General features: G+C 41.2%; 1 protein-coding gene across 1 annotated transcript; it reads left to right on the top strand.

Annotated features, from left to right (window-relative positions):
- Positions 1–113: 113 nt before the first annotated feature.
- Positions 114–4,315, top strand: LOC308343616 (uncharacterized protein). Its single transcript, XM_080804726.1, has 3 exons — positions 114–331; positions 905–1,032; positions 4,100–4,315. The coding sequence occupies exons 1-3, from the start codon at positions 233–235 to the stop codon at positions 4,173–4,175; spliced, it is 303 nt and encodes a 100-aa protein (XP_080660852.1). The 5' UTR covers positions 114–232; the 3' UTR covers positions 4,176–4,315.
- The last annotated feature ends 11,085 nt before the right edge of the window (positions 4,316–15,400 follow it).

Raw genomic sequence — 15,400 nt, 5'->3', positions numbered from 1 at the left:
AGAGAAGTAGACCCACCCTTCCTGGATTGTGTTCCGAAGACCTCTTAGGGAGGTCATTTATTCATGAAGAGATGCTCGAGTCCTAACTCCAGAAGTCCAAGTGTTTGCGGAGGTTTGAGCTTCTAAAGCCGAGACCAGAATTCTGAATGAGAATCACAAACTAGGACTGGGAATCTTTCCACAGCCTCCTCAGGCACAAACCGAGGACATCTTGTAATTCTGCCGCTTTGTAATGTCGGCCCTGGCGGAGGCATCTTTGCACGCTCTATCCTCAAAGCAAGACTGCTATTGTAAAGGTTTTCAGTGCAGCTTTCCTTACAGCCTGTTACAGGTAACAGAATTCTGGGCAATGAGGACAGAGTCTCTTTTCCAGGGGGAGGGGGAGGATAATTCCGTGAAAACTTTTACTTTCCTGATCAAGAGCTATTATTTCTTTGAAAGCTTATATAGCTTTCAGAGCTTTGACAAGAGTTTACAGGAAAGGCAAATAGAAAATGAAGGGATATGTAAAGTGCCGGTTTTAGTTGTGATTCCAAGTGGTAGAAGCGGGAGTGAGGGAAACAGGCTGGGAAGATACTGGACATGGAGGTTGGAATGGTTCAGGTCCATTGCCTCCAAGAGGGGCATGACAAGGAAAGTGCCCTCAAGGCTTAAAATACGAAGGTCATTGGTCCAATTACCCTGGGAGAGAATCACAGAACAGCCCCTACTGACTGGCAAATAAAGAAGTCCTTAAGGGCTGAATAAACAATTCTAATTTTAGGAAGAAGCCAATGAGCAGGAACTTGCAACAAAATTAGCAAGTAGATATGATGTGGGGAATAGGAATTGCCAGAATTCCTATTTGGTGGGAATTTCATAAGAAACGGTAACACCACTCCCCCCCCATTCTCTGTTTCCTAAGATACACTTGGCATCAGGCCTTCTTCAGCTTCCTGGCCCACACAGCCAGCTGACCACCACACTCAATTGCTTCACATATTGCCAGACATGGCCCAGGGTGACCACCAGCAGGAACAAGATGTTGAGAAGGTACTCTTCATGCCACAGCTGCTGGGAGGTGTAGGGGCTTGAGGTGTGCTGTGCCCCGTCTAGAGGATGTGGTAGATCCAGCACACCAACCCCTGGGTGGGACGGAGGGGTGTCGGGGGTAGAAGTGTCTGATGATGCTGGTGGCCACTGCTGCTGATCTATACTTAATAGCAGAGACAGGAGGTGACAACATTGGATGACAGGTTACACTGGACAGAGAAGACTGGTTTTCAAGTAATTAAAATCTGGTCCTGAAATTTACCAGCTGGATGCCTATAAACAGTTTAATTTTATAAAAATTCTTGTATGCATATAATCCAAATTAATGCTGAAAGGTGAAGTTGTGCCTAAGTCAGTCCCTGTCCTCATAGAGCTCATGATCTACTAGACCAAAAGATACCTGTATGGTGGCTAGGTATGCTCATTGCTAACAAAGCACCACTGTTTATAGTTCTTTCTGTGGACAGAGCTAGGAAGTATTTGGTTATAGATATAGATATCAAGATCCCATATTTATTTCCTTACTTATAGATGCTGTAGCTGTCTATTACCTAGTGACAAAAAAATCAATTTATAATTTATACTGATATCTCAATTCAATAATCACAGGAGTTGTTCCGATTGTCCCCGCTTTCATATTTGTAATTGTCCTTTCCAAAAGTAAGAAACAACATCAATACATTTACTCATTTGCTTAGTCCTATCATGCATAGAAAGTGAAGTCAAATATACTAACCCACACAACTGTGAAAAACCTACTCAATAGATAAGCTTTGTTTGCAGTTCTTTTTGTCTTTAGATTGGATATACATAGCTGATCCTTGAACAAATGGGTTTGAATTGTACAGGTCCACTTATATGTGAATTTTTTTTCAATAAATATGGTACAGTACTGTAAATATATTTTCACTTAGGATTTTCTTAGTAACATTTTCTTTTCTCTAGCTTATTTATGGTATATAATACATATAAGATATACATGTAGTACATGTAATACATGTAATAGTAATACATGTATATCTAGTATATAATACGTATAACATACAAAGTATATGTTAATCAACTCTTTATGTTATTAGTAAGGCTTTTGGTCAACAGTAGGATATTAGTAGTTAAATTGTGGGGGAGTCAAAATATATGCAGATTTTTGACTATGTGAGGGATTAGCACTCCTAACCCCATGCTCTTAAATGGTCAATAGTACTAGCAAAACAAATTCAGCAGCATATAAAGTTGATTACACACCAATACCAAGCAGGATTTATCCTGAAATGCAAAGAGGGTTCAACATATGGAAAATGATCAATGTAATACACCACATTAACAGAATGAAAGAAAAAAACCACATGATGACCTTAAATGATTCAGAAAAAGCATTTGACAAAATTCAACACCCTTCCACGATAAAAACATCCAACATAATAAAAGCCATTAACTAAAAACCCACAGCAAACATCATACTCCATGATGAAAGACAAAGCTTTCTCTAAGATCAGGAACAAAGCAAAGATGCTTGTTTTTATCACTCCTCTGCCACATAGCACTTGAAGTTCTAGCCTGAGCAATTAAGCAAGAAAAAGAAATAAAAGGCACCCAAGTTAGAAAGGAAGAAGTAAAATTATCTCTATTCACATGTGACATGATCTTACATGTAGAAAATTCTAAAGATTACGCACACACACACACACACATACACACACACACACACCTGTTAGAACTAATAAATGAATTCAGCAATATAGCAAGAGTACAAAGTAAGCCACAAAAATCAGTTGCATTTCTATACTGACAGTAAACAATTTGGAAAGAAATCTACAGAACATTTCCATTTACAATAGCATTAAAAAAGAATAAAATACTTAGGAATTAACTTAGCCAAGGAGGTGAAAGACTTGTACAATGAAAACTGCAAAACATTGCTGCGAGAAATTAAAGAAGATACAAATGGAAACACATCGCATAGTGGCGTGGAGCCATAGCTCCCTCCTGCTTCTCTGAGCCCTGGGACAGTGCACATGCAGCTCTGTGATAAAGAGGCCAGCTTCTCTCACAGGTCTCCTAGGGCATTGAGACTGGAGGTATGAGAGACATACATGGGTTCCAGTCATCCTCACAAGTCCCAGTCATCCTTGTTGGCTCTAGTTTATTTCTGCTCTCATTCTCCTCCACTTTATTTTTCCTCACAGCCAGTCTAGCTGACTTAAATTTCAAGACTAGAACCTTACATGGGCTGTTGTACCTGCTGCCACAAATATGTTAAGGTCTAGACCCAATGATAATTCTTTTTTTCTACATAATTCATAGTGTTCCTTCTTCTCTGATCAAAGCCTGACCCAATATTGCTTTTCCTATTCTGCTTTACTAACCAAACCTCAATTTTATTTGGAGTAAAACTTACAAACAAAAGGAAAGCCTCTACCTTTTCCAACCTCTATTGTAGATAGGAGTCATCATGTGACGTAGTTCTGATTAATGAAAGTTAAATGGGAGTCACTGAATAGTTACAGCTTTCAAGGGTGACATGCTCTATTAGGTTTCTATTTCCTGTTGTAAATAATTACCATAAACTTGGTGGCTTAAAGCAACATGACTTTATTATCTCACACTTTTGTAAGTTAGAAATCTGTTGTTGGTTTTATGGGCTAAAATCAAGGTGTTGGACTGGCTGTTCCTTTTGAGGACCCTAAGGATGGATTCATTTCCTTGCCTCTTCAGTTTCTAGAGGTCCACCTTCCTTGGTTCATAGTTCCTCTTCTGTCTTCAAGGCCAGCTACATTGCATCTCTCTTGCCATTCTTCCATGGCCACATCTCTCTCTCTTCCTCTCCTCTCCTTCAACTACAAAGGGCCTTTGTGACTGTATCAGGCTCACCTGATAACCCATGATAATCTCCCTATTTTAAGGTTAGCTGATTAGCAACCTGAATTCTATCTGCAATCTTAATCACTTTTGCCATGTAATGTAACATATTTACCTGTTCCAGGTATTAGGACATGGACATTTGTGGGGATCCATTATTCTGCCTGTATAACATAGAATTCTGTTTTCCTCCTTCTTCCTTGCCTAGAGCACCTATATCCTGGCTCCAGCTACAGCGAGCACCCATGAAAAAATCCTGTGATGGAAGCAACTGGCAAGAGTGACCAGGCAGAAAGGAAAGAGGGGACTGGAGAACTGTTGGCATTAGAGAAGTGTCATTCTAATCCCACATTTCCAGACTCTAGCCATCTTTCATGTGAGCAGGAAATAGACCCATTATATGTTTAAGCCGTTATTTTTTGAACTTCTATGACTGGTCGTCAATTTAATTTCTAGTGATACATGACATATAGGAAGGTCCATTGCAATGAAATGAAAAGGGGGTGGAATTCTTTTCCTGAATCAAAGTAGTCTTAGAAATCACCACATATCCACTGGGGAGCGTATGTGCTATGGTGAGTGCTGTGAAGTGTGTAAACCTGGCGATTCACAGACCTGTACCCCCGGGGCTAAAAATACATGTTTATAAAAAATATGTTTATATGTTTATATATATGTTTATATGTTTATAAAAAAATAAAAAAATTTTTAAAATAGAATTTAAAAAAAAAGAAATCACCACATATCTTGCTGCCTGACTCACAAAAGCATATTAAGGCTAAACACAGCTTTCATGGTCCTGTTTGACATTCTCATACCCCTATGTTAGAAAGCAGGTGTCATGGAAAGATTTCATGAAAGAAAAAACTGTAGAACAACCTGTGGGCCCTATGTGTAGTCAGCAGAGATGGTGCTCCCTGCAGGAGGGGATATTGTAGCTGCAGTGGAGTTCTGGGAGGGAAGATTGGGGGAGGGAGGGTCTGCATGTATTTAGGGGGTCACTTTCTGGAACCAGAACTTTGAAGGGAGTTCAGAAAAAGAGGCAATTTGGGTTTGTCTTACTCAGTTCTGGCTACTATATCAAAATGCCATAAATCTGGTGGCCTATAAACAAGAAATTTGGAATACCTGGGTGGCTCAGTCAGTTAAGCATCTCCCTTTGGCCCAGGTCATGATCGCAGGATCCTGGGACTAAGTCCCACATCGGGCTCCCTGCTCAATGGGGAGTCTGCTTCTCCTCTCCCTCTATCCCCATCTCATGGTCTATCTCTCCCTCTCACATTCCCTCTCTCTCAAATAAAGTCTCCAAATTTAAAAAATTTTTTTAAAAACGAAATTTATTTCTCACAGTTCTGGAGGCTGGGTAGTCTGAGATCAGTGTGCCAGCATGGTTGGCTTTGGGTGAGCACTCTTCCTGGCTTGTAAACAGCTGACTTCTCATTGTATCCTCACATGGTAGAAAGAGAACTAGCTGGTTCTCTGGCCTCTTCCTATAAAAGCATTAATATTCATGGGGACTCTATGCTCATTACTTAATTGCCTCTCAAAGTCCTCACCCCCAAATGCCATCACATTGGAGTATGGTTTTCGGCATATGAATTTAGGGGAAACATTTAGTCTACTGCAGTCCCAGAAGCAGACCCTGAGATAAGGACTTGAGTATAAGTAGTTTACTTGGAAAATGCTTAGGAACACTGGTGTGAAAATGGGAAACTGATACAGAGAAGGGAAGTCAGCCAAAAAAGTGTGACTCAATAAGCCAGTTACCGTATTTTAATTCCATAGGAAAATTGCAAAACAGTGCAAAAAACATTACTTAGAATTATCCCACAAGAGAAAAAAAGGAATTGGGCTATTTACATGCTAAATCTCAAGACCACTGGTTGAGGGTTGTTCCCAAGGGTGTTAATTAACAGGAACTCCCATACTGTCTTATATGTAGGCAGCACAGCCTCCCACAATTCTGGGGAAAAGATCACACATGCTTAGAGTTGTAGGTACTGACCTCTGGCACTTGTAAGAGCACACTGGAAAGTCCAGAGCATGAAGCGGGATTTGATAGCATCTCCTACTGGGATGGAGGCAAGAGTGGGAGAAAGAGACTGAGAAAGTGGCTGAATCAGAAGACTGGAATTCTTAGAGCATAGTGCCTAGGAGAGAAGAGTGATAAGCTAGGGACAAGGTTTTAAATCTGAGAAGTCGGTCGAATCACACACAGGCAGAAACACAACATGGCCCCAGCTATTCAGTAAGCCAAAAAGCCAAAGAGTTCTGGGAAGAAAATGTTAATAGAGAAGGAAGCACCCATGGGTGATATATGCAACTAATCAATCATTGAATACTACATCAAAAATATTGATGTACTAATGATCACTATGGTGGCTAAATGAACCAAATAATAAAAAAAAAAAGCAGGTTGTGCTAATATAAACAAGAGGAGTTGAGGTAAAGGGAGCCAAGGTAGTGGGAGACCAGTATGGTATATGCGAGTGTGAGGCATACCAAGAACCAGTGACCTCCCAATACACCCAGCCCTAGGATGCATCCGTGTCACATCTGCTTCAGCTTCCTGGCCCTACAAAGGCCCCTGACCATGTCTAACAGCTTCCCACACAGCCAAATAGTACGCAAGGTGACCACCAGCAGGAACAAGAAATGTCCAGCAGGTACTGCTCATGCCACGGCTGCTGCAGGCCATGGGGCTTAATGTGGGCCACACCCCTTGTCATGCTGAACACCATACAGTAATTACTCCAGGCATGGAATGACTCCTCCCCAAGCAGCAGTTCTCGGCCTTGCTGGGTTTTAGATCCCATTAACAGTCTGATGAACATCATAAAAACACATTCTAGGAAATGTAGATATGCAAACACATACCCTTCACAATTTTACATTTCTAAGCCCAGGAGCCTCACTATGTTGCTTGAGCCAAGAACCCCTGATGTAGAGGACTAGTATTTAGTTATTCTTTACTTGTTCAACAATTACTTATGGAGTGCCTACTGTGTGCAAAGCAGTGAGAGAAGCCAGGATAAATAAGAAAGATATGAACCTACTCTCATGAAGCTTACATTCTAGTTGGAGGAAATAGTCAATAAACAATAAACTAATGAACAGAGTAATTATAAAGTATGACATGTGTTGTGAAGGAAATTATGTGGAATAGCTGGCAATGATCAGAGAAGGCCTCTCTGAAGTGATGACATTGGAGCTAAATGGAAAGAATGTTCCAGAACAGCTAAGGGCAAAGACCTCTAGAGAAAAGAATGATGTGTTTGAAGAAGTAAAGGGACACCCCTGGACCTGTCCAGAACTTTATTTTAAACATCTCAAGAGAAATAAAAAGTCTAAAAAGAGAAACTTTTATAAGTTTCTTTTAAAGACACAAAGTTCTTCCTATCATCTGCCTTGAATTTGTCTTACTGAAATATAAGACTCATTCTTTAACTTGATATTCAGTAAAAATAGGTCAGCTGGTATCTTAGTTGAGCTGAGTTTTAGCTTATATGGGGGTGGAGGGGAGAGACCTTCCAGCCAGTTCCCCTAGTGCTACTCCGAGGGCTACATACATATCTTTTGTCTCCCATGACTTGTTTCATCTTTGGAGCTAGGGTTCCTTTTGAGCTGCTCTGTCAGAATGGAGATACCCAGGTCTTTGGCTTCTACTTGGAGTAGGTTTCCAGGCTGGTCCATGAGGAAAGGAATCCCCACCACAGGCGCACCATGATGAATAGATTCCATCATGCTCTTCTGCCCTCCGTGAGAGACAAATAGGTGAATGCTGGGGTGAGCTTGGACAAAGAAGAAAGAAAGAAAGGGGATGCTGGAGAAAGGATTTGGTGAATCTGGAAAAGCAGCAATGTCAGAAAAACATGCAGGGGATTCTAGAGGTGTTTGGGAACAATTTAAAGAGTCAGTTACTTGGAAGACACTCTGTGAGCACTCTCAGAAATATGGGTCTAACACCTGAACCAAAGAACAGCTAAAGCTAAGAATGCAGAGAGAGCACTAAGTGCAGCATATACCACCACCATTCATCCATTGATTCCTTCATTGTGTCTCTACGTCATTTTAAAGCAGGGCTTATGCCTTATACCTTAACACTGCCAGATCCTGTCATACTGTCTCTCCCTTACTTGTAGCAAAATAAAGTGTTGATGAGGAGGAGCTTATCCAGCCCAAGGACGTAGAAACCCTTAAAGTACTTTTGGTAAATGCAATTTGCTGGCTCTACCTCTGGCTACTGAAATGCATTTGCAGGGACGGAATCAAAAACGTGTATCTCCAATTCAGTGAGGGATTCTGATCCAGTCTGCAGCTATGCACAGGAAGCATCCCCAGAATGCAGCAGGGGCCAGAGAGAGAAACCCCCTTGAAGATGCGGTAGGACAGCTCAGACAGAACAATGAGGAATTTTAATGACATTAGGAAGACACCATGGCCCCTAGGTCTCTCGCACTCCTCCTCGTGAGAAGGAAATGGGCCAGTGCCCGTAGGGGGTCTATGGGTAACCAGCGGGTGGCTTCAGGCCACTGCACAGCAACGACGTCCTTTCTGCTCTGCATACTTACGTCTCAGAACATTTATAGGCATTTCTTGGAAGGTGTCTGATCCTGATCACCTACCAGTTACAAGAGGTCACAGTAACCCCTCTTGAATATGATAACCGGTCTGGGTTATAAATGAATGAAGTGACCCCAAAGTGATCTCTTCTGGTGCTTTGACTTCTGCTAACAGATGCTTTCCTTTTCAAGGGTGGTGTAGTGCCCAGGTAGGGGTGACCGCTGCAATCAACACTAAAGAAAAAGTAACTGGAGAGAGAGAAGGGCAGAACGGCTGCTGCCTGTAGAAGGAGGAAGTCCTTATCCATGAGGTCATTCTGAGGAAGCCAGACCACAGTTTTCACACTGGCTGCCAATTTGACTTCTTTGGGCCCATGTGAAGACTTACACTTCCAAATCACCCCTGGGAAAGGTGGGCAAAGGCAGTATTCATCTCCTTTAGGACTTCCGCCACTTTTTGGTGTGTACCATGGAGCCCAGTGTCACAAGAACAAAACCTACATCTGCAACTTGGCGGTGAAGCTCTCAAATTCTTGAGAGAACAGAAAAGAGTCATACCCTTCATGCAGAACACCTCTGAACTCTCTGTGCTTCCCTTGTTTAGGATAAATTGAAACCTTTCTTTTCCCTAGGATAACATGTGCTGGATGGCCTGGAAGAAAGTGATTTTTCTGAGCCTTGATTTATCCTTTTTCTCCAGGATCACAGCATTGGTGTTTCTTTTCCCTGCAGGCTTTACAGCTGGATGAACTGTATCTCAATTTCCTCTCTTGTGGGTCAGGAGGGAAGACAGGGACAGTTTTTGATAGTATCCTCCAGAGGACTCCGTGAACACCTTCCCACATCCGGTACTATGGGCTTTCCCCAGAGGAGACTGGGAGGCAGGCAGGATTCCCAAATGCTCAGGAGCTGGATCTCATCCACCTCTGCAAGGGAGGCAGCTAGAAGATGGTCAGAGAGATACATGTGTTCAAATGATACAATATGGTCTCAAATTCTCAGTTTTCTAAAGGTTTCCAGTGACCTATGTGGGCTTGGCCACCAGGCAACCTAAGTTCATGGGTATTTGTGCCCCTCCCAGCTTCCAGTCTCTCCATGATGTTCTGCGGGTGCACTTTTGAGAGGGCCTGTAATCTCTGCTCTCTCCTTTTTCTGTGCTTTCAGAGTCAGCCATTCCTCATGCACTTGAGCTCATTGCTTTCCCCCATGGTAGTGGTTGCTACAGGATCAGAGAGGACCTAATGAAAAAGATGATGGTAAATCTCTCAAGAATGCATAGAAAGCTATAAGCCAGACTGAAATGTAGAGCATCAAAAATAAAGAAGGAGCTGGATCTTTGCCTCCCAGTTAACACTGGCCAAGAAGCATGTGTCTGGTTTTTCAGTACTTGTTAACTGAGATGTAATGATAATAATAAAAAAGACCCAGTGCACCCAGGTGGCTTAGTCATTGGGCATCTGCCTTATGCTCAGGTCATGATCCCAGCATCCTGGGATGGAGCCCCACATCAGGCTTCCTGCTCAGTGGGAAGCCTACTTCTCCCTCTCTCACTCCCTCTGTTTGTGTTCCCTCTCTCGATGTCTCTTTCTGTCAAATCAACAAATAAAATCTTTAAAAAAAAAAAAAAAAAGACCCACTTAGTCATGCCTAACATGTGTCAGACACTGCAATGGAACTCTTAAAAACATATATCCAATCCTGTCAACAATCCTGAGTGCCAAATGCTCCTTCACACCCCCAGAAACTGAGGCTGAGACCCAAAACACTTGTTGGAGAGAATATATGAAATAAATGGCAGAACCAGCATTCAATTCAGGCTGGGTCTGATCCTGAAGTCCCACTTTTTTCTACTACACGACATCAAAATGGACTAACATTTGGAGAGAATGATGATTTCCATATATTTCTCTTAGAATATTCATAGATGGACTCTTAGTGAAAATATCTTTCCATTTGCTGTCTCACTTTGGGGTTTAGCGCAGACTGCAGAGGGAGAGAGTCAAAAATAGAGGTTGCCTGACAGTCAGTTTTATAGACTCAGTCAAATATTGAGTCAGTATAAATACAGTTTGGGTGTGTTGAAAATGCAAATTATGAAGATTCAAACCTAGAGATTCTGATTCAGTGAGTCTAGGGTGGGGCCTGGAATCTGTATATTCTATAAGTATCTCAAGTGAACCTGATGAAGATGAGCTAGGAACCACACTTTGAGGAAGACTAATCCAGAGTATGGCCGGCATAATCCTGAAGCACCAGGGTAGAAGGGTACAGCTCCCTAGAGCTCTCTATATCTCCTGGGGTTGGGCTGGGAAAGGCTCTGACAAGGCAGCATGTATGACTGATAATATGCCTATAGTAGAGAACCAATTGTTTCAGAGCACCCAGTGCACATGTGTCTCCTTGTTTCTATGAAAAATGAAATATCCAGTTGTCATATATGCAAAGTGAGCAAATTATTTGGGCAAACACAACTTATTAAAACTGGCACTAGAAAAATTAGAAATTTTAAATATCTCTAAATAGCTCTAGTTTCAATTTTTTTTTTACAAAAATTGATTTCAGAACCAAAAAGCTTTCCGAAAAGAACCTTCTAGAAATATAACCTCATAAAATACAAGAAGAGGGTATAATTCCAATGGAGTTTTATGAGGCCAGCCTATCCTTCAAAATATTTTTAAATGGAATCCAGCAATATATAGAAAACATAGTACACCATGACCAATTCTTCTATCCAAGGATGCAAGGTCAATTTAACAGTCAAAAATTATCATTATAATTCACCTCAATAACAGAGTAAAAAGGAAGTTTCTTGTGATCTCCTCAATAGATGCAGAACAAAACTTTAGTAAAATTCAACACCCTTTTATCATAAAACTCTCAACATGGCTAGGTATAGAAAGTAATTTCTTGGGGCGCCTGGGTGGCTCAGTTGGTTAAGCAACTGCCTTCGGCTCAGGTCACAGTCCCGGAGTCCCGGGATCGAGTCCCGCATCAGGCTCCCAGCTCCATGGGGAGTCTGCTTCTCCCTCTGACCTTCTCGCCTCTCATGCTCTCTCTCACTGTCTCTCTCTCAAATAAATAAATAAAATCTATAAAAAAAAAAAAAAAAAAAAAAAAAAAGAAAGTAATTTCTTTGGTGTAATAAAAGGCATATGTTGAAAAAATTCTTGATCTATAATAATACTTAATGGTAAAATACTGAACTCTTCCCACCTAAGACAGGAACAAAGTAGAGAGGTCTGCTTTCACCACTTTTATTTAACATCATGGTATAAACTCTAGCCAGAACAATAAAACAAGAAACATAAGTAAAAGAAATCATGATTGGAAAGGCAAAAGAGAGAGTTGTTAGTTGTATGAGACACCATCATCTATATAACCCTGTGTGTTGGGCTCTGCACTCGGTGCAGAATCTGCTTGAGATTCCCTTCCCCTCCCTCTCTCTGCCCCTCCACCTGTTTGTTCTCTTGCTCTCTCTGTCAAATAAATAAATAATAAAGTCTTTTTTAAAAAAACCTAGATTTAACCTTTGTCTGAGCAATTGCTATCTGTGCACTAAAGGCACCATCATGAGAGTGATTCCTCACATCCAAATGGAGCACAAAGGTTTTACTCACCTGAGTATTGCTTCAACGGGCTTGACCATTAAGCTTGCAATATAAACAGTGTTGGGAAGCAGGGTCCGGGCAAAATAAAGGCAAAGTCAGAATTAACAAACCATAGTTCTGCTTTCAGTTAAAGATAAAATAGATCTGGCTTAGAGCCTTCTGGGAAACATTCCCTGATAGAGTCATCAAACGGAGCATGAATATACAATTCTCTCAGGGTCAAAATGAAGAACATCAGAGAGTTTTTCTCTCGGCCTCAGAAATCCATGTGATCTGTCAGGGAGAGTAGAATGCTGGAACCTAAGACACAGGTCCAGGCAGCCCAATATTCACAATTCCAAATATGCTAGTAAGGATGGTCACAAATGGCCTTCCAAGTTTCTCAACAACCAGGGAAGTGCAGCCATCTGTAGCGTAACCAGCCCTAGGTCGAAACTCTCATTCTTCAGGGAGCCCGTCCTATCTGTCCTTCCTAACACGTGACTACACCGAGTTGCATGTAGAGCTTCACGACCTTTAAAAGCCTTGTAAATGAATTCCTGTGGAAAAGGGAAGGAAAGCAGGAAGGGAGGGAGGGAGGGAGGGAGGAAGTGAAAGATATTCAATATTCATGGACAGTGTTAATCTTGATACATATGAAGGAATCTTGGCACCAGAATTGAATATCTTGAAAGCACTTTTGGTAATGACCTGTCCTATTGGTCTCTCCTGAGAACATTCTGCTCCAGATGCTGGTTTTTTCTTGATCTCCATATCTACCATGCCATTTTCTTGCTTTTTTCTTTGGTACAATTCTTCCTGATGCTTAGAATGTTCCTGTTTTCCTCCCTCTTCCTTTCTTCCCCTCGTGGAAATCCTACCCATCTTTCGATGCTCTTCCTTCCCTGGAAGATGTTACCAGCCATAGCTGGTGCATATGATCTCTCTCCACTGGCTAAATGCTGAAGCTCATCCATGATGCTCTGTATGACCTTCAATTATATGTGAACTTTGCTCTCAAATGTCCATGTGTGCAGGATTTATTTTCCCAGGGCTGTAAGCATCTTGATGTCAGTGTCCCATGAACATAAGTGAAAAAACAACGTTTTCCATTGGAGAAACCACTGTAGAAGCTGTGTGCCTGTGATAGCTGCTGGCTTGCTTTCAACTACTGGGCCAATGGATGCCTTCACACTCCACTGGCAACAAATCCTTCAAAAAGAACACTGTTGCTTGCGCTTCCACGTAAGGGTCAGTGAATAAGGACTTTGAACTTTTATCTGCCTCTAAGGGCCTCTTCTGTGATACGAATTTTGAAATCTTGCTGAATATCAATGTTCCGTGTTAGCTTTTACTTGAGCATTTACTTTATTTTATTGAAGATTCATTTACTTTTCTTCTAGTAATATTTGAACATTTGCTAAGGTGATTCTGTACTGGTGATTCAGGATCCACAGAGAGAGCTGAAAAAATGAGATTCCAGCTAGGATACAGGCAGTTGACTTATAAACTGAAGATCAGCCATCAGCTGCTTGATCTCCTTTTGTTAAAGACCAAACAGTTAAGGAGAACCCATAGCCCTGCCCTATGCCCTCTGGTAAGTGGTGAAGGGAGAAAGAAACACGGCTCCACAGCGAAGGTCTCTACCCTGACTGTGTGCTATAATTCCTGGGGAGTTTACATAATTTATATATAATTTACACAAGACTTTCTGAAAGTGGAACCCAAACATAAGTATTTGTTCGAAGTTCCTCAGGTGATTCTAATATGCAGCCAGGGTTGAAAAGTGCCAACCTGAGAGAGAGAGAAAGCAAATATGCATTTATCGTAACATAAGGACACAGGGTATACCACTATTCATGTATATTTAAATGGTTCAACTATTTTTTTTAATATTTTATTCATTTATTTATTTGAGAAAGAGAGAGTGGTGGGAGGGACAGAGGGGTTGGGAGAGGGTGAGAGAGAGAATTTCAACCGGTCTCTGTGCTAAGCACTGAGCCTGACTTGGGGCTCAGTTTCGCAACTCTAAGATCACGACCTGAGCTGAAACCAAGAGTCAGAGCCTTTTTTTTTTAATTTAATTTGATTTGATTTGATGTGTGTGTGTTCCAAAATTCATTGTTTGTGCACCTCACCCAGTTCTCCATGCAATACGTGCCCTCCTTAATACCCACCACCAGGCTCACCCAACCCCCCACCCCACCCCCTCTAAAACCCTCAGTTTGTTTCTAAGAGTCCAGTCTTTCATGGTTTGTCTCCCCCCTCTGAATTCCCCCAAGTGAGTCAAGAGTCAGAACCTTAATGAACTGAACCATCCAGGTGACCCTGGTTCAACTATTTTTAAAAATTTGTTCAGGAGAAAGAAGAAGATGTGAAGAACTAATGTTGGGACTAACATTATTAAAAGTTCGCTTTCCATGGAGAAAATTCTTTCCCTGAGGATAATTTCTGACAATTACTGGGGACAAGAGAGAGGAAGTTGTTTTGTCATTTCAACAGTGCAATGGGCAGGGCAGGCTTCTTCCAAAAGGACAAGATTATGAGGAGAAAATAAATGGGATCAAATGGGCAGTCAGTTTAGTAAGTTTGACAGGGTGTTCTGATTAAATCGGAGAGCGGTCAGACAACTACTTTAAGCCAGAGAGGAAGCCAAGGAGGCTTCTTGAATTCAATGATCAGGATAATTTTCCTAATTACATCTGGGGCAATAGTAAAAGTTTCAGTAACTATAAAAAACTAGTCAAGTAAAATGTAACTTATTATTTGACCTAGTCTTTTCATAAATCTACACCTTTCAGTAATAAATGTTTACCTTCTGTCTTCTATGTGCTATACACTCTAACAGATTCAGTGGATCTAGTAGTGTGCAAGGAAAACATGACCTTTGCCCTGATGGAGCTTACAGTTTGCCAGGAGAAGCAGATATTGCGCAAATCATTACAAGTAAAAAATTATCAGTGTGTTAAGTGTTTCAAAAGAAAGAGCTAGGCATTTGAAAGTGTACAAACTACCTACTTAACTTCGCAATTAGTACCATGATTCTCTCTGTGTGCTACTACCAATTACCCACATACATCAGTGGGGATATATTTTAAAAATTAAGAATTTTTAAAAAAATGTTTAAAGGAACACTGGCTGGCTCAGTTGGTAGAGCATGTGACTCTTGATCTCAGTGCCATGAGTTCAAGCCCCACGTTGGGTGTGGAGCATAGTTAAAAAAAAAAAAAATTAAGGTAATACATGGAATAGTTTTGAAAAATTCAACTCATCTGGTATAAACTTTTGGAAATTAGCACATGAAAATATAAACATTAACTTAATATGAGAGAGAAAAGACTTGCAGAAACACATTGCTAG

Source organism: Martes martes (genome assembly GCF_963455335.1).
Source record: "Martes martes genome assembly, chromosome: 5".
In the NCBI taxonomy this organism is placed as follows: Eukaryota; Metazoa; Chordata; class Mammalia; order Carnivora; family Mustelidae; genus Martes; species Martes martes.
Note: the sequence above shows the minus strand (reverse complement) of the source record. Positions and strands in the feature narration are given on the sequence as shown.

Coding starts and splice junctions, on each gene's coding strand:
- LOC308343616 (XM_080804726.1), top strand. CDS start 233: ATGTCGGCCCTGGCGGAGGCATCTTTGCACGCTCTATCCTCAAAGCAA. Junction 332..904: donor TTCCTTACAGCCTGTTACAG/GTAACAGAATTC, acceptor CTGTTTCCTAAG/ATACACTTGGCATCAGGCCT. Junction 1,033..4,099: donor AGGAACAAGATGTTGAGAAG/GTACTCTTCATG, acceptor TTCCTTGCCTAG/AGCACCTATATCCTGGCTCC.